Source organism: Oryctolagus cuniculus, chromosome 19, assembly GCF_964237555.1.
Source record: "Oryctolagus cuniculus chromosome 19, mOryCun1.1, whole genome shotgun sequence".
Classification (NCBI taxonomy): Eukaryota; Metazoa; Chordata; class Mammalia; order Lagomorpha; family Leporidae; genus Oryctolagus; species Oryctolagus cuniculus.
Window position 1 is genome coordinate 59499169 of NC_091450.1, and position 25281 is coordinate 59524449.

The 25281-nt window shown below is 53.3% G+C and overlaps 1 protein-coding gene across 1 annotated transcript in view; it reads right to left on the reverse strand.

Moving 5' to 3' along the window:
• Positions 1 to 25281, reverse strand: part of LOC127489808 (trafficking protein particle complex subunit 9) — a 99183-nt gene that overhangs the window by 57198 nt on the left and 16704 nt on the right. The window contains exons 2-5 of the mRNA XM_070063800.1: positions 24073 to 24198; positions 10427 to 10512; positions 7803 to 7929; positions 1156 to 1319 (exon numbers count right to left, since the gene is read on the reverse strand). Coding sequence (XP_069919901.1) covers positions 1219 to 1319; positions 7803 to 7929; positions 10427 to 10512; positions 24073 to 24142 — 384 coding nt within the window. The 5' untranslated portion in view covers positions 24143 to 24198 and the 3' untranslated portion in view covers positions 1156 to 1218. The remainder of the gene's footprint in view (positions 1 to 1155; positions 1320 to 7802; positions 7930 to 10426; positions 10513 to 24072; positions 24199 to 25281) is intronic.

Here is a 25281-nt window from a genome sequence, read left to right on the forward strand (position 1 = left end):
AAGATTTTTAAGACCGACCAGGTGTGGGCAAGACCCAGTGGAAAATTAAACTCAGGGTAGGGAACACAAGGTGACTGGGCTGCATGTCTGCCAATTGCCACCTGCCAGTTGCTATGCATGTCACCCACACCCTGCATCACCAGCAGTAAACACCCAGTGGGGCTGCCCAGCACACAGACGACAGACAAGAGTGTTTGCTCCCGGGGTTGCACTGGGACTTGCTGGGAAGAAATCTGGGGAACTTTCTGGGGTGATGGAAATGTTCTGTATTATATCTTGATGAGGGCTTAGATTACACAATGACATGGGCCAGCATCTGTTGAAACTCATCGGATGAAACATGTTAGACCTGCACATTTCAGTGCATGTGCATTTTATCAAAAACATCGAGCTCAGAAGCACTCACAGGTGCTTCTGAAATCTGGAACTTTAGACAAGATACTGGGCGGGGTGGGGGGTGTAGGTAGGAGGCCAGAGAGATGTGTTACAAGGCAAATGCAGCAAAATGCTAAGTATGGAAGCTACACAACAGGCACACAATTGTTTAGATAGGATTCCTGCAAGTCTGCAATGAATAGTGTCCTGATAAAAGGCAGGAAAGAAAGGGATGGCTGACACGGGACTGAGTTCCAGAAAAGTTCAAAGGCACAGCAACAGCAAAGGAAACAGCAGCCCAGAAAGGTGGAAAAGCTACACCTTGGGCTTGGCACTGTGGTGCCGAGGGTTAAGCAGCCTCCTGCAATGCTGGCATCCTTTGGAGGTTTGCCCAAGTGCTTGGGCCCCAGCTATCCACATGGGAATCCTGGATGGAGTTCCTGGCTCCTGGCTTCAGCCTGGCCCAGCCCTCAAGTGCTGAATCAGGAGGCGGCCCTGGGCTGCAGGAACCACAGGATGGGCCTGTTCCTGTCTCCCAGTCTTCCACTCAGTAACCAGTCTGCTGAGGATCTGACCCCTGTTCAGATCCAGTAATGGGAACCAAGGGCACGAAGAGGTCAGCCTCATGCCTGTAGCATGTGGTGTTTGATCTCCACCCCCATCAGGACTGCACCAAACTAAAGGAAGCTTTGAGGTTTTCTGAACAGTAGCTATGTAAAATATCACTTGTGCAAGGCAACAACGCAAACTTCCCAGGTCTGACGCACTGACCACACCTACCCTTGGTGGGGAGCAGTTTGGAGGTGACCTGCAGTGTCTCCAGGGGTTCCAGGCCAATGTTTTCTAAGGTGACGGCAAGTTGATGAGTCTCCCCGTTGAATAGCTGCATAGACATGTTGGTAGATATCTCGTCACCAGAGGAAGGCTGCATTGAGTGTGCCGATCTAAACCAAAAGCAAGGAGAATAAACTGAAGGAAGAAACCAACGCTGTGCAGGAATGATTCACATCAGGGGCCGGTGCTGTGGTGTAGTGGGTAAAGCCGCTGCCTGTAGCACCAGCATCCCATGAGTGCCAATTCAAATCCCAGCTGCTCCACTTCCAATCCAGCTCTCTGCTAATGTGCCTGGGAAAGCAGGGGAAAACGACCCAAGTGCTTGGGCCCCTGCACCCATGTGGGAGACCCAGAAGAAGCTCCTGGTTCCTGGCTTTGTCTTGGTCCCAGCTCCAGTCATTTGGGGAGTGAACCAGCAAATGGAAGATCAATTTGCTTGCTCTCTCTCTCTCTATCTCTCCCTGCCTTTCAAATACTAAATTAAAAAAAAAAAAAACTGATTCACATCAGGTAAAAGGACGACCACATTTTGGCATTTCAGAAATAGGAGCTAGAGAATCTTGGCTTTGAATGAGAAATTTGGGAGCCAACCATGCTGAGAACAAGTCAGGTTCTGTAAGCCAGGCATATGACGCGCCTCGGCTCCAGGCTCCGATCAGAGGCAATGTTTTTTCCCAAACCAAATCCTGAGAAAAAAACAGCACAACAGGTTGAGGCGATTTCCTATGTGCCATCTGTAACAGCGTTCCTCACTCCTAGGTCAGGGAAGAAAAGCCGATGCACAACCTCCCTGCATGAACCCTGTGCAGCTTGCACATCAGTTGTTCCTGTGGGAAGGTTTCGAGAGGTAACAAAACTCAGCCAGGACTAATCACTGGCCATCTCACACAGCAGGGTGTCCAGGCCCTCTGTGCTGCAGGGGACAGGGGCAGAAGGAGGCACCCACAGTGCAGGAGCCCAGGAGCCATGAGGAATGGCGTCAGAGTGAGACTGCAGCTGGCACTGTTGCAAAGGCACACTCGGGACATGGCACTGGGACCCAGCTCCCACCAGCAGCACTGTCCTCCTCAGCCCTGCGCTGGCCCCAGAGCCTTCCCAAGGCAGGAACGATGTTTCTGTCTGTTTGCTATCAGCTCCTTGCCATACACCTAGTGTCTAACAGGTACTCACTAAGAATGCACTGAACAGACTGATAAGCACCTCAACTCTGAACCTCCTGTGTGGCATACAAGAGCATCTCGTCAGTGTGTGCCCAAGCCCAGGACAGAGTGACCACTGTGTGTTCAGCGGCTGCTTGCTTGGTGCCTGGCCTGGTGCAGCATCTCTCAAGGTGCGGAATGCAGGGGCTGGTGGTGTGGTGTAGCAGGTGAAGTCTCTGCATGCAGCACTAGTATCTCTTAATGGGTGCCGGTTCAAGTCCCAGCTGCTCCACTTCCAATCCAGCTCCCTGCTAATACACCTGGAAAAACAGTGGGAGATGGTCCAAGTATCTGAACTCCTGCCACCCACATAGGAGACCAAAATGAAGCTCCTGGTTCCTGGCTTCAACCTGGCCTTTGTGGCCATTTGGGGAGTGAACCCACAGATGAGACCTCTCTCTCTCTCTCTCTCTCTTTCTCCAGGTGTGTGTGTCTGTGTGTGTGTGTGTGTGTTTCTCTGTAACTCTGCCTTTCAAATAAAAATAAATAAATCTTAAAAAAAAAGAGACTGGAAGGAAGGCACAGCCCCATTGTGCCCACACACAAGCCATCAGGCCACGGGCCTAGCATCATTCCTCCTGCCAGGCTCTGTTGCCCCCATTTGCCCACAGGGTTCTTCTCTTTTGCGTTACTGACCGACAGGGAGGCCTGTGTCCACTGCCATGCGCTGAGCTCACTTCTGTCTCTGGGGAGCTGCCTCTCCAGGGCTCTGCCTCTGTCCCATCCTGCTGTTCTCAGTCGTATTTCACTCCCTTCTTTACGGTCTGTGTTTGACCATGCTTTGTAAATCCCACACTTTCTATGGAGCCTTCCTGAACCCCACAAGACAGGGTCAGCGTCCCCTCCTCTGGTTCACATTACAGGAGCAGTCAGCAAATCCCAATGATCACACCAACCCCCTAAGCCCACATACCCCCGACAGGGAGCTCTTCTAAAGGGTCATGGCCTAGGTCAGGGTCCTGGAGCACAAGGTGGTGTTCGCAGATGCTGGTGAGTGCATTTCACCAGTCACAGGGGCCTTTATAGCAGATTAGTTACAATCAACACTTAATTAATCAAGAGTCACTTGAAAAAAAATACTTATTTATTTATTTATTTATTTAAAAGGCAGAATTACAGAGAGAGAGAAAGCGCACTTCCATCCACTGGCTCACTTCCCAAATGGTTGCAAAGGCCAGGGCTGGGCCAGACCAAAGCCGGAGCCAGGAGCTTCTTCTGGGTCTCCCACGCAGGTGCAGGGGCCCAAGCACTTGGGTCATCTGCTGCTGCTTTCCCAGGCCATAGCAGGGAGCTGGATTAGAAGAAAAGCCGCTGGGACACAAACCAACACCCATATGGGATGCCAGTGTTGCAGGCAGCAGCTTTACCCACTACACCACAATGGCCAGCCCAGAGAAATAGGGGGCCTTTTGAAATATATGTCTTATACCGTTTTTCAGTAAGAGATAAAAGGCAGCCATCCTGGCCTTCGGTGCCCATGCTGAAGCATGTGTCGGGAGCATGCGTCAGTGCGTCTCTACTGCTCAGCTGCACCCCGGGTGTAAATGGGCCATATTTGGTTCCTGTGTCAGGGCCCTGCTTGCCTGTCTTGCTCAGTGGCAGCCCAGGTACAAATGTGCCACATTTTGTTCAGCCACTTGCCAGGCAATGGGCATCCAAGTTCTGCCTGCTTTATGGACTATTACAAAAAATGCAGCTGTGAACATTCATATACAAGTTTCTGAGTCACTGTCTGCTTTCCTCGGCCTTGGGTAGACACCGAATTTCTGAGTCATATGGTCAATTTACGTTCAACATTTCTAGAAACATGGCAAGCGTGCAGGCTTCTCCAGCACCACACATGGCTACCGCCTGTCTTCTGACGACAGCCACCCTGGCAGGTGTGAGCAGGAACCCCACACGGTACCAGCTCCAGAAAGATTGATGATGCCACACACCTTTCCAGGTTGCTCGTTAGCTCCTGGGAGTCTTTCATGGGGAGAGAGCTAGCCCATACTTCTGTCAACCTTTCTAATTTAGTTGTTTGCCTTCTTAGTTTGGGTGTTAAGTAGCAGATCCTTACCAGAGACATGATGTACAAATATTTCCTTCCAGCCTGTGAGTTGTCTGTTCATTTTCTTAGTGGTATTTCTGGAAGCACAGCAGTTTTTAATTTTGATGAAGCCCAATTTATCAGTGTTTTTTTCTTTGTGGATCTTGCTTTTGGTGACATGTCAAAGAACTCTTTGGCTAATACAAGGTCGTGAAAACTCTCACCAGCTTTCTTTTCAAAGGCTGGTGCTCTGAGCTCTCACAGTCAGGTCTGGGATCTGCTTTAGAATTCATGTTTCCTGCATTTCATTGCATTCCCCAATCACCGGATGCTTTCGCCACCTCTGACAAATGCTCCCAGCTGCCCACCGTGCATGGCTAACTCCTGCTCCCAGCCCCTCACGGCCACCAGTGGGGACCGGAGGGCAGTGGCCATGCTGGTTCTGCCTTCTCCCTCTCTCCCGCTGAACAAAGCCTCCTTGAGCACCAGGCCCCAGAATGCTGGGCCCACGGTTTCAGCTCTGGTGCCTGGCCCACTGCCTAGCAAGCAACAAGCATGTATCAGACACACAAACCAGTTAAAACCTTTTAGAAAATCTCAGACATCCTAAAAATAGCCAAAGGATGTCCAAGAAGTGTCACCCCTGAGGGCAACAACTGAGAACAGCCCAAATCCAACAGCAAGGAAAGGGCGGTTATGCAGTCCTGAGATATCCTCAGGCTGTCCTTTTTAAACGCAACTAGAACCAGGTTTTTTAAGACTCTGTGAAAGTGTGAGGAGAACTTATTAATGTGATTTCACAAAAACTCATCTATGACACCGTGTTCAGACAAGTGTTTTCTAAAGTGGCAGGAAGCACCTCCAAGCATTCACAGTGACTGGCTCCAGGCCTCCCGACAGCCACTTCCCTTTCTCCTTTATGCTTCCCTGTGATGCTGAAAATCTAAAACAAAAATAAAACAATCCCATATGGGTGCCAGACTTCCACAGTAGAGCCGCTGGTCTTTATTCCCGGGAGGTGGTCCAGCAGGCAGTCACTGACAACACTAAAGACGGTGGTGTAGTAACCTGGGACACAGGAAAGTAGAGACCTCACAACTCCCAGCAAAGTTCCATGCCCCATGTCCACCTTTCTGTCCACTGCTGAAGTCCCCAACCAGCAAGGGCAACCCTGCAGAAGACCTGGGTCCTGGTGCTGGCTCCGTTACCTGCCAGTCCCTGCCCACAGCCTCAACATCCCTCGGGCTCCTCCTTTGTGGTGGGGATTACAACAGCACCTATACTCCCATCCCACCAGGCTGACTGGGCCCAATTGGGAAAGCTCCTGTAAGCCATCAATCTCTGCACAACCCGTAGTCAGCATCTCAGCCCAGGACTCACTTGCTTTTCAGATTTATCCATCTCCACAGTGAGGATGGCAGTTAATATTCCTTCCCGGGACATAATGTAATTTAATGAGTATTTGAAAAATGCTTCAGAACCTTCTGTTCAGAGGTGAAAGTTCAAGAGCCAATTATTATTATTGCAGCAGCTTTGTGATGGGGCGAACTGGCTGTGTGTGTGTGTGTGTGTGTGTGAGCACTGCCGTTTAAGATGAGCAAATTTCCCACTGGTGAGATAAGCACTTGAAACTAAGCAAAGCTGTAGAACGGCTTTTGAAATTTAGCTAATTATTGTCAACAGCATTTACTGTGCAACAAAATGAAACCATACCTAGTGGCTCGAGGCTCAGGTGACAACCTGCCTACACAGGCTCACACAAAAAGCCTGGGGTGTGCTCAGTGGAGAAGCCAGCAAGGCTTTCAAGGGCTCCTGGGGCCCCAGCAGCCTCCTCGGTCCTCGTGAGGTTCCTGCTGGCTGGGAGCTGCGCTCTCAACACCACTCCAGCTCACCCTCCCTCAGAGGGTGGGCTTGTCAAAACACCCCTGCAATGGGCAAAACACTATTCTCCCCACAAATCCATACCTGGAACCAGGGTTTCTCGCATTTCCCTTTCAACAGGAACCTGATATATGTTTTGCCTGCTGAGCAACCACTATTTTATAATCCCTAATTAGAATCAGGCCTTTCCTTACCATTGCTGAAAATGGCTGTCACTTAATAGTCTGATGACAAAGACTTGGGGTCCACAATTACTGTGCACAGCAGTACAGGGTCAGCCCGTCTATCTTTGTGCACAAGACACACCAAAGAACAATGCCAACTGCTCTGCACAGAGATGCACAGCTCAGGGACCACTAAGTCCACACAGGTAGTGGAGGAAGTGGAAAAGGATAGGGCACTTGCAAGACAGCAAAGGTAGAGGAACAATGTGTAACCCAGCAGGAAGGCTCAGCAGAGGAGCACAGAGATGGACCACACAGGGCTGGGGAACTCGGCCTGATGAAGAGGGAAAGTGACTCCCACTGGTTGACCACGATGCCTTCAGAGGAGAGAGAAGGGTCTCAGAGGAGAGACCGCTTTGGGGAGGGGAGGCAGTACATTTGGGTTGGACGTGTAGAACACGCATGTCCCACCCGCTGGACACCAGGGGGATAGCTGGGAAGTGCTGGGGCACAAGCCATGGAAGGGTACCTGACCCCAGGAGTGGTCAGCAGTCTACAGGGCTGTGAGGCAGAAAAACACTGTGGGGCTGGGGACACCCTCACCACTGGTGACGTACGGAGGACAGAGAGGAGGACAGGAAACACAGAGCGAGGAGCACCTGTCAGAGGGCTGGGCTGCAAGGGGACACCTGCACGAGACCAGCAAGACTGAGGAAGAAGGGCCAAAGAGACTGCGGAAAATCTGGAGGGTGTGGTGTCACCGAGGCTGGAGGACACAGCTCGCCACACATGCAGGGTGGCAAATGAGCACTAAAGCTCCAAGCAAACCAAACCACTGGTCCCAGGTTTAGGCAGAAAAACGCCACTAGTGATGCCACAGACAGGTGTTCTGGTGAAGGGATAAGGGTTAAACTCAGGACGCGGAGGGGTGCAGGAACGTGGCACTGGTGGCAGAAGCGACTCAGTGTGCACAGCCAACTCTCCCAAGAGATCCAGCAGAAGACAGGGGCTTCCTGAGAGTACATGGGACATCGTGGCATCAGGAAATGTCAGGATGCAGAGCTAGGAACTAAGCTGTTGGAAGACTGTCTGGAGGAGGAGGCATACAGAGCACAGGAAGAGGCCCCGCCCAGCGCAGCAGGAGCCTGGCAGGTGCCAATCACACTCCAACAACTTGCACCACATCCCAAGGAAAGGCAGTCTTTCCCCATCCCTTGATGGACGAGGACTAACGAGATGGGTGAGAGGCTCTGGACCCTGGTGTACGGAACAGCAGTGTGGCAGCCCCTCAACAGCAGCAATCAGAAAAGCCCTTACCGTTCACGGTGATCGTTCCAGTCATCTGTGGGACCCCTACGAGCGTCACCAGGTATAGACCAGACTCGGCTGGAAGGGAGAGCGCTGTGGGGCGCGACTCAAATTCCACTCCGCTGGTCAGCAGCCCCTGCAGCAAGGCACAGAGCAATGTGAGCAGGACCAGCCTGCACCACACACCTGGCAGCCCAGAACAAGGCAGTGGAAGGCTGCGGCTTCTTAGAACCCACAGAGAACTGCAGAGACCATGCACACGTGATGCCCGGGGCAGTCAGATCAACAGCCGCTGCCCTTGATTTTGGTCCTCTCTGCCATGTTTCTGATGTTTGCTTTGCTTTCTTCTTGCACCAAATGGGAATATGAACACAAAGGAAACTTTTTATTTATCTTTTTTTGAAACACTTATATTTATTTGAAAACAAGAGGGAAACAGAGACAGAGAGATCTACTGTTTTACTCCACTAATGGCTGTAATGGCCGGGGCTGGGCCAGGCCAAAGCCAGGATCCAGAAGCTTCCTCCTGGTCTCCCACAATCTAAAAGATGTCAACAATCACCAGTCAACTATTAGAAAATAAAATGTTTAAAAAAATTAACAAGACACCAAAAATTCCAACTATCTTGGAGTAAATCTAACGAATAACGTGCAAGATTTCGTCACAGTTACAGAAACCTGCTGAGATAAATTAAAGAACTCAAGATACAGAGAGTCCTGCCCTGTTTGTGGGGTTACGCTTTCCACAGTTTGCAGTCAAGGCAACCCTCAAACTCTCAGATCCAGGGCCGGCATTGGGGCGTAGCAGGTAAAGCCGCTGCCTACAACACCAGCATCCCATATAGCTGCTGGTTTGCATCCTGGCTGCTCCACTTCCGATCCAGCTGCCTGCCCATGTGCCTGAGAATACAGCAGAAGATGGCCCAAGTGTTTGGGCCTCTGCCACCCATGTGGGAGATCCAGACATAACTCCTGTCTTCAAGCCTGGCTCAGCCCTGGCTTGGGCGGACACTTGGGGAGTGAACCAGCAAATGGACTCTGTGACTCAACTTTCAAATAAATAAATAAATAAATAATCTTTAAAAAAAAACACCTCTTTTATCTGTGGCAGGACAAGGCATGTAAGTGGGTGTGCTGAGAGGAAGGGTGCAAACATGGAACGCAGGAAGGCAAGATGCCGGGCCTCGGTGTGAGTTCAGGGTGTATGAAACCTGCATGCACAGATGTGTGCGTGGTGTAGACAGCTGGGTGTGTGGAATGCACATACACTGTGTCTAACTCTGTGCACAGGAGACGCTGGCAGCAGAGACACTCTGGGGGCAGTGAGCACGCCTGCCGCCCACATGTGAGGCAAAGGCATGAAGTGATCTGCGTGTGTGAGTGTGGAGGGGGTGCAGTGGGCAGGATGCACTCAGTGAAGCTGATCGCATGCCTTTCATCTCTAACAGACACACTGGCCTCTCTGTCTTCATAGAACAGCCAGGGCGGTGTGAACACCGCTGCCTGCCTGAAATGCCGGTGGTGTGTGCACATCTGAAGTGTTCCATGAGTCAGCTTTCAACACAGCACCATGGTATGCTGGCTATATCCAAGTGGTGGTTTTCTCTTGTCTAAGTCTCTAAACTTCCTGATTTGTTAAAATATGTAATTTATTACTTTTAAACCAGGTAAAAATGCTACTTTTAAAATGAAAAAAAAAATGTATAAGAAACAGCAGCAATCATCTGACACTTTAACTACTTTGTGGTAAATTCCCCCCTTGGATTCCAAGAGCCAGACAGCCACAGCAGAGGCTGACCATGGCCATGTCCTGAGGCCAGTGAACCCTTGTGCAACAGTTGGGGGAACACCGGTGCTCAGTCAGTCTCAGGACTGCTGGCTTAACACAGGCTTGGGGAGCAGTCACATGCAGCAGGGCTGCCCAACAGTCCTGGCTTGCGGAAAACTGTGGCTCCACCAGGCAGTCTGGCCCAGCCAGCAGGGGCGTCTCTCTCAGGCAGGCGCCATGCATCCCCAACACAGCTCATTGTGTTCACACCAGGGATAAGGCCTATAGGCCTTTGTATCCCCCGGGTCCCACGCACCCTGTACCTGGCACAGGGCATGGCCCTCAATGAGACACCAGCAGGAAGAGCCTGGTTCTCACCTGGAACACCAGTTATGAAACTGGTTGCAGTACAGAGAACCTTGGTAACAGATCCCATGGTAGTCTGAAGGCAGCACAAGTCCCCCAAACAAGCATGGACCAGGGCGTGAATCTTCCACACCCTACATGGTACAGTAAAACAGCACCTCTCTCTACAGCTCCCCCTGCGCCTCAATCCCTGTGTCACCTCACAGCAGCACAACAATCTCCAGTAAGCCCCTGTGAACTCCAAAGTGCTGACTTCCAATCTCACAGCCAATGGGCAAAGCTCAGTGCATGTACAAGCCCAAGGTTGTTCTGTGCTGTCTACTCGGCAGCAAGCATGAGACACGGTAATGACAAAACATGGACTTCACTCACCAAATGCTTACTATCTTGGGCAAAGCAGACATGTGTGCCAGAATTAGTGCCTCTAACAGTAAGCAAAGACGCATTTTAGTGACATGCTGGGGTTCTCGGTCACAGAGGCCCCTGCGGTGGTACATACCATGTTCTGCACTCGAAGCTCAAACAGCATGGGGTTGTACACCATCAGCTGGACTTCACATACGTCCCCTTGAACCCACTGGAAATCTAGACACACACACAAAAGAACCCTGGGGTTAGCAGGTAGTTTTGAACTTCTCATGGGGTTTCAGATCAGCCCACTGACGATTTTCTTCCCACAAAGGTGGTGGCCGCCATGCCCATTGTGAGGTGGGAAGTTCACAGCTTGGTGTGCCCTGCTTTCTCTGAAACCACACAAAGCAAGGTATTGCCACTGTCCTGACACTACACACAGGGTGCCTCCCCCGCCCTCTGCAGGCTGCACTCCTGCTGGCACCCCAAGGCCACCTCACAAAGCTACAGCTGGACCTGGTGTGGCCCCTTACAGCACACAGCACCCCAAGGGCCCACAGGCTGTCAATGCAGGAAGAAGGCCGGGGTCATTGGCAAGAGGCCCAGAGTGTGGGTCACCTGTGCCCCCCAAGACCACGACTTTTCCACCCAGCCCACCTCCTTGTCAGTTGTAACTCAGCAGCTGCTGGGGGAGACCGAACTCTGAAATAACCCCAAGACTCCAAGCAACCCCAAAACAACCCCAAGATGACCTGAGTGTGAACATGATGACCAAGCCACATGACAGAGCACAGGTGAATGGTTCCTGTAGACTTAATAGAGGTCCCCAACCAGCTGACCAAGCTCGTCAAAAGGGAGATTGCTCTAGATGGGATAGACATGGTCAAGTGAGCCCATAAAGGGGGTGAGACCCCTCCTGGAGGGGTGACCCCTAGGAACTCAAGCCAGCAGCACAGGGACCTGAGGGAGGGGCTGGAGGCCAGCAGGGGAATGGGGACCTGAGGGAGGGGCTGGGGGCCAGCAGGTGTGAACAGGGACCTGAGGGAGGGGCTGGGGGCCAGGAGGGGTGAACAGAGACCTGAGGGAGGGACTGGGGGCCAGGAGGGGTGAACAGGGACCTGAGGGAGGGACTGGGGGCCAGGAGGGGTGAACAGGGACCTGAGGGAGGGGCTGGGGCCAGGAGGGGTGAACAGGGACCTGAGGGAGGGGCTGGGGGCCAGCAGGTGTGAACAGGGACCTGAGGGAGGGACTGAGGGCCAGGAGGGGTGAACAGGGACCTGAGGGAGGGGCTGGGGGCCAGGAGGGGTGAACAGGGACCTGAGAGAGGGGCTGGGGGCCAGGAGGGTAACAGGGACCTGAGGGAGGGGCTGGGGGCCAGCAGGGTACGGGGACCTGAGGGAGGGGCTGGGGGCCAGGAGGGTACGGGGATCTGAGGGAGGGGCTGGGGGTCAGCAGGGGAACAGGGACCTGAGGGAGGCGCTGGGGGCCAGCAGGGTACGGGGACCTGAGGGAGGGCCTGGGGGCCAGGAGGGTACGGGGACCTGAGGGAGGGGCTGGGGGCCAGCAGGGTACGGGGACCTGAGGGAGGGGCTGGGGGCCAGGAGGGTACGGGGACCTGAGGGAGGGGCTGGGGGCCAGGAGGGTACGGGGACCTGAGGGAGGGGCTGGGGGCCAGGAGGGTACGGGGACCTGAGGGAGGGGCTGGGGGCCAGGAGGGTACGGGGACCTGAGGGAGGGGCTGGGGGCCAGCAGGGTATGGGGACCTGAGGGAGGGGCTGGGGGCCAGCAGGGTACGGGGACCTGAGGGAGGGGCTGGGGGCCAGCAGGGTAAGGGGACCTGAGGGAGGGGCTGGGGGCCAGCAGGGTACGGGGACCTGAGGGAGGGGCTGGGGGCCAGCAGGGTAAGGGGACCTGAGGGGGGCCACCTCAGGGAAATGGCTGAGGATACCATGAGGGGTATGGACACAGACCTCCCCTGGACAAGCCTGAGATGTGGACACAGCCTGGGCATAGGACTGCACTGGACGCCCTGATTTCACAGACAGTGAGGAAATCAATCTGTATTGCTCTAAACTGGGAAGTTGGTGATTTCTTACAAAGCAATGAGACACCAGCAGAGTACCCATGATGGGTGTCCAAGATATGCCAGCAGGCAGAGCCTGGCTCTCACCGGAACACCTGTTATGAAACTGGAAGGCAGTGAAGGAAAATCAGACCCCACGTGAGGCGTAAAGCCCTTCCACACGGCTGCCCCACTGCTGTTTGTAATCACCTCGGGGGAACAGCAGTGACCCCAGGGTCACAAGGCAGGCACTTGGGGTCTTAGCAGATGAGCAAACCTGCCTGGGAATACCACCGCCAGCATCTTGTGCCACAGGGACTCTGGCAGTGGGAACTCCAGGTGGGGCCTAGCAGAGATGTGGTGGCAGAAGGGGAAGCAGAGGCTTTTCCAGCATTTGCTGACCGGAATTCCTTGGCTTCATGGAGCCTTCAGCTTCTGCAAACACCTTGTGCCAAGGCAGCCTGCACAGGATCCAGGACCAGCTCCACCACACCTGTGATGATGACCGGGAGCTGGCATCTTGGATCCATTCACAAGATGATGGCACAGAGTAACACAGTGCAGGACCGACTGCCACCTGGTCAGAACCAGCACTTGTCTTATTTTACGAAGAAGGAAAACTTTTCCTGACAGGTGGGACAGCCTGCCCATCTTAGGCCCTGATAAATCATTGCTCAGACTCAAAACACAAGGCTGTCAGCTCTGGAACCCATGCTCTTTCTCCCTCCACCAAGCTGCCCCTTGGTAGCTCATGGGACTCAGGCTGCCCTCTCTCTGCAGGGGTCTGACGTCAGCCTCTGATAAGCTGCAGGGGCTTCTCCACAAAGGAGCCAGGGCAGCTGTGCTCATCCCACCTGCACCCTCCACCCTTAGCAGCCTCCCTTGGCCTGCAAGGGATTGGCACCCCAGCCCACCCCCAACCAAAGATGAGGAACTCATTGTCTCTTAAACAGGTCCTTATGCCTGGTATCACAGATTCGTTCTCTCTCGTGGTCAAAAAATGATCATTGTGCTTTCCAGGGTGCCGAAAAGAGTAATTTGTACTTTGACGGCTTTTGTCCACTACAGGTAAGTCTAAAGTCAATCACTGAGTCTGTGAGAAGTGATTTTTGTCAGAAACAGACAATCCCCTGCCCGTGCCCCTGCCTCAACAGTCCCTCCCTGAAACAGCAAGGGAGCAGGAGTCAGCGGCGGTGAAACCCGCTGTCTCAGGTTCGGCCCATCCCCTGCGCCCATTATCATCTGTGCAGACAGGTGCTTCTGTGGCCACGTTTGCCTCTGCCTGTGGGAGGAAGCGCTCCTGATTGCCTGCTGCAACCCAGTACCGAGCCCCAGGCACACGAGTGCCAGTGCAAACATCATCTACAGGGACATCAGGAACTCTCTAATCTGACCCTCAGCACAATGCTCCCATGAGCTCCCAGTGTGCCCACAGCATGGAGGGCACACGTGCAGCCCAGGTGGCCCTGTCGGCTGTCCAAGGTCACATGGTGGGGAGTGGGGGTTGCAGGGCTAGGCTGCAACCCAGGCTGCCACGTTCTGTCCAGGCCACCCTGCCTGGCAGCGGTGACCTCAGACTGAATCTGGGATACCACAAGGTCCTTTCACAAGAGGGAGGAATCTCTTCACCCCTCCAGGCCTTGCCTGGGACCTTGGTTGCCATCATCTCTGCTCAGAGCAGGGCCCAGATGAAGCCTGCACACAGGCACTCAGGCCAGGATTCAGTGCAGCCGGAGGGCAGGTGGTGTCAGCACTGGCCCTCAGGGTCTGCCTCACCTCCAGTGCCCAGTTAAAGATGGACTTACAGAGACTAGAATCTCAGGCAAAAGGCACACGAGTCTTCACACTATAGGCAGAAAATTGTCCAAAAGATATCAGAAGTCGTGGAACACAAAGTACATTCTCCTACTCATGAGTATTCAACAAATAATATGCATCTCAGCTGAACCTTCTGTTATAGATATTTCAGAAAAAACACAACGCTTGACATTATCCACTGAATAGATGAGCAGGCACTTCTTACTATGATGCAAAACTGTATCACAGAGGACAAGGGTGGAGGGCGTGAGGCATGGCGGTTCAGACACCACTTGGGATGCCTGCATCCCGTATCAGAATGCCTGGGTTTCAGTCCCTGCTCCACCTCAATTCCAGCTTCCTGCTAACGTGCACCCCGGGAGGCAGGAGGTGCAGTTCCAGCTTCCTGCTAACACGTACCCTGGGAGGCAGGAGGTGACAGCTTGGGTACTCAGGTCCTTGCCACCTGGATCATTGAGTTCTGGGCTCCCATCTTTGAACTGGCCCAGCCCTGGCTGTTGTAAGCATTTGAAGAGTGAACTTGTGGATGGAAGATCTCTCTCCATGTCTCCCTCCCTCCCTTGCTCTCTCTCTGTCTCTCCCTTTCAAATAAAATGAAAAGCAAACAAACAAACTGCAGTCCCTGAGTGCCGAGTTCTAAGCCGAGGGAAGGAGACAGGGCCCGGCCATGACCTGGCTGGCTGGCTCAGGGCAGGTGATGTGCACCCCTCAGTCTCCACCCTCTCCGTGAACAGGCACCTGCAGCATCAGCATCCCACCACGATGAGAACTCCTACCTGGTGTCGGCTTTGGGCCTCATTCACAAAAGGAAGCCTCATCAATTGCTGAAGAACAAAGAACAGTAATGAGGCTGGATGCTGGGCACGAGCCACAAGGGCAGAGACTCCAAGCCAAGCTCGAAGGCCTTGAGTTTAAGGCTCTGATGTCGCTGTCTTTGAATCCTTAATAATGTTGTAACCAGGGGCTCCCCGATCCCCTGCTGTGCTGGGCCCTGTGGATCACACAGGTGGCCTCAAGAAGAGGAGCCTGGCCTCCAGCCCCTAAGCCCTCTATACAAGTCTGCTCTAGAGCCTCTCTGGCCCCGCCTCCCCAGTGCACAGTCTTTGCTCAGACTCAAAGGGGAGGTACCCAGGAGCACCTCTGCCACCGACATCCCGTCTCCCTGTTCAACTTCCTACGCACTTGTCCAGCCTGCACGAACTGGGTGGGTAGGGGCAGGCTGCACCCCTCTGGCTTAGCTCAGTGCAGCCCAATGTCAGCATGCTTGGAACAACTACACTAGCCAGGAGCTGGGCTCACATGATTTACTGAACACTGACAGCAAAGGACAGAATGGTGTATAGGTGGCTACCACACCACCATGAAGCCATGACGCTGTACCTGAGCCCTTAGGAGCCAGGCATAATCTGCAGCTAACTGGGGCCCACACCAGGTGTGCATGCACATTAGAGCAAACCAGAGAGCACCCCTGGGAGCGGGACACTTGGTCTAGGGATGTGTGAGCCCAGCTCTTGGCTTTGCCACTAAGCAGCTAAGTAACCTGTAGGAAACCATCTCTCTGAGTCTGTGTTTTTCTGTCTATAAGAGGAGATAAAAATCAACTCCTCCAAAATTAATGCGACAACTAAAGGCACAAAAATACGAGCCAGCCTCTTCTCAAGCAGCATCTGAATGAAGAAGTGATCTCCAGGGACAGAAAGCACAGGTCTGTCTAGGACTCCCAACTTGGTCTTGCCCTGTAGCTGAGCAAACAACTTTACTTCCAAAGACGCACTGTTTTCAGGGAGTTCTGACAACATGCAACTTGTTGGTGATGTTTACGGTGAGGCCCTACTAGGAGCTGAGGCCAGCTGGTGCTGGAGTTACAGGAGGAACACTACGATGATGATCTCCACACAGCACTCCGGTGTCCCTTCTGCAGGGAACAACGTGGCACTGCGGACAGCACAGACTGAGCAGCGAGGCCACTTCTCCTGGCAGTGAGGTCCTGGACAAGCCCTGTCCACTCCATTCACTCTTTCATTGTGCTATGGGCATTGGGGACAGGACAGGGAGCAGCACAGAGCTCCCGGCCTCTTGCTACATTGTGGGAGGGAAGCCATAAAGAGGCAAATGTCTAATTGAGTTAAGGAAAGGCACTACCGAGGGGCAAGCTAGGGATGCTGAGGGCAGGGTGGCCTCCAGAGTGCTGGGAGCAGCAGATTCCCCCTCTGAGAAGACGATATTTAAACAGAGACCCAAGCAGCGTGACTGTGAGTGAGGCAGTGACAGCAGTGGGACGAGGTCCATGCAGAGACCAAAGCCGTGGGACTGGGACAAGTCATGTGTTCAAGGACGAGAAAGGAGTCATGTGGCTGGATCTGAGAAGCAGAGGTGAGAGAGGTGGGGGGGTCAGGACAGGCAGGCAGCAGGGGTGGTATGCGAGGCAGGGCCCCTAAGGAATGAAGGTGCCTTTTCCCTAAAAGGAGGCACAGCAATCAAAACCAGAAATAAAGAGGCAGCACAGAAAGTGCTGAGGATCAAAAACCGAGAGCGAGAGAGCTGCCAGCAGCCTTGGGCCTCCACACCAGGAGGGGACCCAGGGCAGTCGGCCTCTGGGCAGGGCCCGGCCTTCCCTAAGCTTGGGCTCCTTGTCTAGGAAATGCAGGCCCCTGCCCCTGTAGATCTGTCATGGGGACGCACAGGCCAACCAGCATGACAGGCAATCCCCGCCCCACATGCAAGGGGACCCTGGTGTCTGTCTCCAGGGCAGTGAGGGAGACAGCTCAAGCCACGGCCAGGCCTTGCAAAGGACACCTGGACAGAGGACAGGGAGGGCCTGGGGCACACTGTGCCCTGGGTCAGTGACAGGAGAGACATGAGTGGTTGCAGCCTGGGAAGGGGCGGGGAGCTTGGAGCCAGAAGGGCAGAGGCGAGGTCTTCAAGAGAACCAGGGTTCTGCTCCCCCTCTCCCCACGTTCACGGGGAAACGGCACCAGGGACACGGCCCAACCCCAGAGCAGAGCTTTCTCTGCTGGGTGGGAAGTCAGCACGGACCGTGTGAGATCACGCTTGTCTCCACTGCCACTCTGACATCATCTGTGTTAAGTCTCAATAAACACAGCTCTTTCCAGTTCCTGGGACTTTCCTGAAAATGCCGTCAATGAAATAGAGCTTTAAAACTCAGCTCCACGGGCAGCTGCCTGCCAAAGGCAGCAAACCAGACAAGCTTCCGTGGGAGGAAAGGCACACAGGTGGCCAGCCTGGAGCTTTGCGCTGACATCCAGAGGCGCCAGGGGCAGTGGGAGGCAGGGCGGGGGGACAGAGCTGGGGCCACGGGGCCTACCTATCTTTTTGTTGCACTCTTCCTTGCTGTCGTGTGTGATGACCGACGAGTAGATGAAGGGGCTCTTGGCCGACACGTTCTGACCCAGCAAGCTCTTTCATTGTCTGTGGCTGGAGGCTGGCGGGGAGGTTCAACAGCTTCACACGCCTGTGACAAATGGCTCAAAGATGTCAGCAGCCATGCTGGCCTGGCCTCAGGGAGACAGGAGGTGTGGGAACAAAAGTGGATAGGTCAGAGGAGATGAACCAAAGGAAGGGAAAGCACTCAAAGTCAGCAGCAGGGCAAGGCAGCCGAATGCCACACACAGTGAGCCCAGGAAGGCCCAGGAACACCCCCACCCCAGGATGGGGGCACAGCCGCTTTCCCCTGGCCCCACAGACAAGGCCCAGGATGAGCCCCCACTGCTACTGCAACCAGCAGGCTGGGCTGCCCTGGGCTCAGGAGGTCAGAGGCCAACAGCAGCCCTGCTTTCCTGTCAGTGCCACCTGACCCTTACCCTGCCTCCCTGGAGTGGTTGGCTCACAGACCCTCAGAACCAACCCCACACTTCATCTGTGTGGTCTCACTGATGCATCACATCCACCGTCAGCTTGGGTGCTGTTAGTATGATCTCCACATAACCAGCTATCAAACAAGAGATTAAGTGCACAGCCCCAAATCCCATGGCTGGACATGGATGACAGCAAGAGATGCTGGCTCTGAAACCATGGCGGGGGTTGGGGGGTGTCTCTCCTGGGAGATAGTCTTGGCAAGGTGGTGGATCAGCTCAGGAATATTGCTAAGGAAACCTCTTTGGATGGGGGAGAACAGGTATGATAGCAACACTGCTGGCAATGCACCTGCATGTCCCTCCACCCCCACCTCCCAGAGATAAGGCCATGGGAGCAGCTCTGGCCACCAGGTGAGGGGTGGGAACCATGCAGCTCCCTCCCAGAGGAAGCCTGGGCCTCCTACTTTCTCCTCCCACAACTGTAAAGCCCAAGGTCATCTCACTGAGACCCCATGAGCCTTGTCACCACGAAGACGTGTCTCCCCAGTGGGACTGGAGCTGTCTGCTCATGAGACAGAGGACCTCAGCATCCAGCAGGCTGACTTCTTGTTGGCCACAGCCAGGTCATGCTTTGCCCTTTCCAGCCCTCACATGGTACCTTAAGACTTCTAGGTACTAACAGAACTTGTCCTTTTATTTTCCCATCGCGCCCTTGCTTTCCCATCACTCTGGCAGGACTATTTTTAATGTATATTTATGTGTGCTGCTGCAAACACTCTAGGAAATAAGGCAGAATAGTACCCACACAATAACCACTTGAACCATTTCTAGGCGAGCCAAGCATGCTAGATTAAGAGTCTAAGGCCGAGTGTCTTCATTGATCCAAATGCATCCAGCAGCACCCACCCCCTTCCCTTCCCGCCCCTAACAAGTCAGTCCTGATGCCACCAGACAGGACAGAGCCAGGTGGGTGCCTGCACTGGCCCAGCACGGGTGACGAGGCTCAGGCAGAGCAGGAAGGGCCCATGGGCTGGGTCCAGCAGCACCCCAGCAGAGGCAGGCAGAGCTACACAGGGAGACACATAGGACAACAACAGGTGACAGACAAGAAAACAGAGAAGTAGCTGTTCACGAGAGTGGAGGGCAGGGTCCTCACGACCAGAGAAGGGGCTGTAGATGTGAGACACCTGGAACACAGCCCACTGGGCTGGGCTGCAACTGACTGCAGGGCTGGAGCAGGGGAAGTGTTAGATAAGATGAACCCTACGCATGTGACAAAGGACACAGCAGACTTCTTGAAGGGGCCCCCACTGGCCAAATCAGGAATGATGGAAGCATTACAATAACAATAGGATGGAGTTTATCATATAATAATATATTACAGGACATCATAAGTATACATATAGCAAAGTAGGCAGATGGATAGATGGGTGGATGGACAGACAGTGGGTAGATAGAAAGATGGATAGATAGAAAGATGGTCAGATAGATTGGTAATCGACAGATATATAGACAGATGGGCAAACAGAAAGGTAGGTGGGTGTATAGATAGATTAGATAAAGACAGATGGGGAGAGAAAGACAGGAAGATGGATAAATGGATGGATGGACAGATGAGAGGGTGAGAGTGACAGAGACAGAGAGAGAGGATAGACAATCAGATGAGAGACACGTGGACCAACACAACCACTCCTCATTTCCTAGCTCTAGCTCTAAGTAACATGAATTTTCAAGAGTAAATAAAGTCACATTTCATTTCATAGGGAACAATGGATTTAATTCAGCTGACATAACTTAATACTTGTATGTATAGGCAAAAGCATTAACTGGCAGGAAACGGTAAAGTCACTTTAATCAGTGCAAGAGCTCCCTGGAGCTTCCAGGAGAACACAGACCTGCAGAGACCTCTGCTGCTTACACTGCACTTCCCCAGCGTCTCACTCAGTCCTCACAGGAGCTCAGCACCAGCGGCCTCACTTTGGGAGGAGGAGATGAAGGCACGGAAAAGCTAAATGGTTCTTTCGCAACCACACGATTAATTACAGAAAACAGAGTTTGGATACAAGTCTACTGGGCAGAATCCTATGGTTTTTCCAATTTTACATTAAGGGAAGTTATTAATGTTTGGCCTTAAGAAGTTACATCAATAACTGTTAGCTACAGTTCCTCCTTCCTGAAGCCCAGGGAAGTGCTTACGCATCAGAGGCCTGTGACAGAGAGGGATTCAGAGGAGGAAGCCCACACAGCCTGTTCCAGAAGCATGACCCGGGGCATATCTCTGGAGAAGAAAGATCTTACTTGGACAAGGAGAAGAAAAAGATTAGAGGCTGAAGAATTACAGAGCAAGGACATCACGTTTGTCCTAATTCCTTATCTTTCCAAGCAGGGAAAACTTAGGAGAACAGCACAAAAGCAAAAGCTGGCAAGCACATTAAAGTAAGCGAATGTGTGTCTGTGCATGAAAATTAGTCTTGGATAAAAACACAGGCCCCCAGACCCAGCCCTCCTAGGCAGAACATGTCACGAGTTCAGGAAGAGGCAACACAGCTCACAAAACAGAGCACACCCCCACTCTGTGGCGGAGCTTCCTGTCCAAGGCCTCCCTCTCAGAGGAGGGAAGGGCAGCTCCCACCAGTGTGCTGTCTTGCCCCACAGCATGGCAGTCTGGACACGAAAACTGGCCTCTGTGCCTGGGGCAGCATGGCAGGCTGAGTGGGTTACAATGCACGACATGGGTCCTGGACTGAGGGCTGACTCCTAACGTCCACTCCCCCACTCCGCCCCATTGGCCAACAGTCCTGAGGCTTCACCTCCGTCATATAGTTCAAGGGTGTGGACCTGGGACGGTGGAAAGCATAGGGACACTTGTAAAGGCCCCTGAGAGGATGGACCCTACCTTTCCTTCTCTCTTGTCCTGAACATGGAGTGACGAGAATGCGAGGCAAGGAGCTGCTGCTGTCACTCTGATACAACACCAGGCCTATGTGATCCATGTACTGTTGGGAAGTGTGGGTATAAAAATGTCTCCAAGAAGGAAACTTGGCCAGTGTTGTAGCTCAGTGGGTTAAGCAGCAGCCTTCAAGGCCTGCATCCTATTTGGGCGCTGGTTCAAGTCCCGACTGCTTCACCTCTGATCCAGCTCCCTGCTGGGAGCACCTGGGAAACCAGTGGAAGATGGCCCAGGTATTTGGGCAGCTGTCACCCATGTGAGAGACCTGAATGCAGTTCCCAGCTCCTGGCTTCAGCTTGGCCCAGCCTGTTGTGGCCATTCGGGTAATGAACCAGCAGATGGAAGACCTCTCTTTCTCTAAGTCTGCCTTTCAAACAAATAAATCTTTTAGAAAGAAAAACAAAGGGCTGGTGCTGTGGCATAGTGAGCTAAGCTCTGCCTACAGGGCCAGCATCCAACATGGGCGTCAGTTCAAGTCCTGGCTGCCCCTCTTTCGATCCAGGTCTCTGTTAATGGCCTGGGAAGGCAGTGGAAGAAGCCCAAATGTGTGTGCCCCAGCATTTGCGTGGGAGACCCTGAGGAGGCTCCCAGCTTCAGATGAGCCTAGCTCTGGCCGCTGCAGCCATGTGGAGAATGAACCAGTGAATGGAATACCTTTCTCTCTGTCAGTAACTCTAGCTCTCAAATAAACAAATTCAAAAACCTTAAAAAAAAAAAAAGGAAAAAAGACAACGGAGATTCATTTTGTGTTTCCTATGGACCAGGAACTATGCTGGTGTTGCTGTACGTAGGAGTCATGGTGAAATAAAACCAAACAGCCCATGAAGGGGCATTTCTAAGCCTGTGGGAAACCTGAGAACAAAGCTCAGAGAGGCTATGTCCTTGTCCAAGGCCCCAGGTTAGTGGAGAACAAACCCAAGGCCTGAAATCTCAGTTCCAGGGCTGCCTGGATGGCTCAGCCTCCCTCCCCTCCAGCGTCTCTGGGAGATCAAGTCCCTTCTTGGTGGCCATGCCCTGTGAGGAACAACCCTTTCCAGCTTCACTGATGAGAGTCCTGCTTGCTCAGAGATCCGCACACGGCCCAGAACGTTCCATGAACTGCGGAGTGCCCTATTATACAAGGTTTTCTAAATTTAAAAATGATCCAAGCCACGATGCAGATAAAAATTATTAAGAAAGGCTTTTCTAGTCTTTTATTTTAAAAAAATGAATCGTGCCCTTAATCCCAAATCAAACAGATTCCACTCGAAGCCTTAGTTAGAGCGAAGCCCACAAGGAAGCCCTCCCTTCCCAGCAGGCAGGGGGCACAGCAGAGCAGCTGTGGCCTCCTCAGGCCCACCCGTGCCTCACTGCTGCACATCCCTCCCGAGACAGAGCCCTTGGCAGCCAGAGCAAGCCCTCAGGCTGCAGCCCAGGCTGTGGGCACTGCCCTGGCCACCTCCAGCTGAGCAGCTGCCTCAAGAGTGCCCTTCAGACACCTGCCAGGAATATGTGTGCCAGGTGGCCCTGCCCACCCAGCTCTGGGGGGTCACACAGCTCTGGCTATACCACACCTGCCTTCAATGAGCTATGAGGAGAGAGACACTGAGCAGCCCCATGCCACGCACTCCTGCTGCACAAGATGCTCATGGAAACCTCATGCCCTGGGGCTGTTCTCAATGTGGGGGGCAGGGCAGGGACCAGCAGCCCAACCCCGTGGGGACTGGTTCCACAGACACCTGGGGTCACAGCACCCCCATCAGCGGCAAAGCCACGTCTCAAGCTTCTTTTCAGTCTTCAGATGGGTCAGGGACACGGAAATCACTTGAGGTCAGTTCATCCATTTCTACAGGTGCCTACTCTGTAGGAGTCACAGGCCTCCACCATCTCAAGTCTAGACCCAGCAGGAGAGATGGTCACCTGTCCAGGAAGGCAATTCCTGGACCACACATGGTGGTGAATGTCATGACGGAGGTGACCAATGTACCATGGAAACCAGAGGACTGGCTTTGCACCCAGAAGGCAACTGAGCTGGCTGTGAGTCTACAGAAACAGTGTGGGGGAAGGGAGGTAGGCATTTGGCCTAGTGGTCAAGACACTAACCCTAACCCCCACCTAAGATATCTGGTTCCCACATTTGAGTGCCTAGGTTCAATACCGAGCTGACTCTGGCTTCCTGCTAACGCAGACCCCAGGAAGCAGTGGTGATAGCTCAGGTGAAGGGGTTCCTGACACCCCTGTTGGAGACCTGTACTGAGTTCCTGGCTCTGTGCTTCAGGACTGAGCTAGACCATTGCAGTCATTTGGAAAGTGAACTAGAGGACAGAATCCATATCTATCTATCTATCTATCTATCTATCTATCTATCTCTGTCTATTTCTATGTCCCTCAAATTAATTATAGAAAGAAAAATCTCAGCCAGCACCATGGCTCACTTGGCTAATCCTCCACCTGCAGCACCGGCATCCCAAATGGGCACTGGTTTCTAGACCAGGTTGCTCCTCTTCCCGTCCAGCTCTCTGTTTTGGCCCAGGAAGGCAGTGGAGGATGGCTCAAGTGCTTGGGCGCCTGCACCTGCATGGGAGACCAGGAAGGAGCACCTGGCTCCCGGCTTCAGATCGGTGCAGCACTGGCCGTGGCGGCCATTTGGTGGGGGGGTGAACCAACACAAGGAAGACCTTTCTCTCTTTCTCTCTCTCTCACTGTCTGTAACGCTACCTGCCTAATTAAAAAAGGAAAGAAAGAAAAAATCTCTCTAAAATAAATGAATAAAGGAACGGGTTAACACCAGACAAAGTCAGGGAGAGGACAATGAATGCCAGCAATAGGCAGAGCACGTGCAAAGGCACTGAGGCCGGAAAGCTCCTGGCATGTTCCAGAAGTTTCTCCCATTCCTGTGCTGCTGGGCCACGTGGCCCAAGGAAAAGGAGCTGACTGGAACCTTGTAAGTAGGAGAGTGACAAGGTCAGACTAGTCTCAGTCACAGCCCAGGCAGACCTGGATCTGGACGTGGCTCTGCCATTGAACAGGCAAGTGCCTGGGGCCACTGTGGGACATCACAGGTCCAATCTCTCGCGTCCACATATCCCAGGATGGCGGTCATCCAGGAAAACATGGAGTTCTTCTCAAGATCTCTACACGTGGGGTGGGAGAAGCCCCGCCCACCTTACCTGACAATGGGGAGCTTGGTGAAGGGCACAGGGTCAGGGTGAGGCCATCTGGGAGAGTGATGAGCTCCATGGTCCCAGGACACTTGGAGGTGTAGTTCTCCAGGCTCTGAGTCACATCCTTCTTCTCTGAAGAGAACACAAACACAAGATAAAGGCTCATTAAACAGAACGGGCAGCTGCGGTATTTCCTGAGCACTCCGAGGTAGACAGGTATGGACCATGGAGGCGAGGGCTGTGCAGGGCGTCCCTCAGTGGATCCAGACATTCAGCAGTAGCTGCTCCATGTGAGGGCCTAAGGATGGAGGCAACATCAAGGCACTCTCCTCGACGAGGTTTCCATTGGCCCAGGAAACGTGTCTGCACCAAGTTCCAAGGCAGCCAGCAGGCAAGACGGGGGGAGGAGTGTGCCTGCGACCAAACAGCACTTTCCCAGCTGTTTGTTTTTTTAAAGGTTGAGAAGTAAAGATACAGCTTTTGGGACACAAACTCCTTAAAGGGAAGAAGACCTTGCCTTTACCCATACTTGCATTTTTCTGAGCACTCATGCAGGCCAAGTACCATGCTGTGTTCCTCAGACTACAAAATCTGGAAGGAGGGGCCGGCATTGTGGCATAGTGGGTAAAGCCATCACTAGCAATGCCAGTATCCCATTTGGGTACCGGTTGGAGTCCCAGCTGCTCCATTTCCAATTCAGCTCCCTGCCAATGTGCCTGAGAATGCAGCAGAGGCTAGCCCAAGTTTGTGGGCCTCTGTAGCAACATGAAAGACCCAGATGGAGCTCCAGGCTGCAGCCTGGCCTAGCACTGGTCATTAAAGGTATTTGGGGAGTAAACCAGTGGATAGGAGATTGCTCTCTGTCTCTCCCTCTTTCTTTCTCTGTTATTCTGCCTTTTTTTTTTTTTTGACAGGCAGAGTGGACAGTGAGAGAAACAGAGAGAAAGGTCTTCCTTTGCCATTGGTTCACCCTCCATTGGCCGGCACGGCTAGCGCGCTGGTGCCGGCGCACCACGCTGATCTGATGGCAGGAGCCAGGTACTTATCCTGGTCTCCCATGGGGTGCAGGGCCCAAGGACTTGGGCCATCCTCCACTGCACTCCCAGGCCATAGCACAGAGCTGGCCTGGAAGAGGGGCAACCGGGACAGAATCCGGTGCCCTGACCGGGGCTAGAACGCGGTGTGCCGGCGCCGCAAGGTGGAGGATTAGCCTAG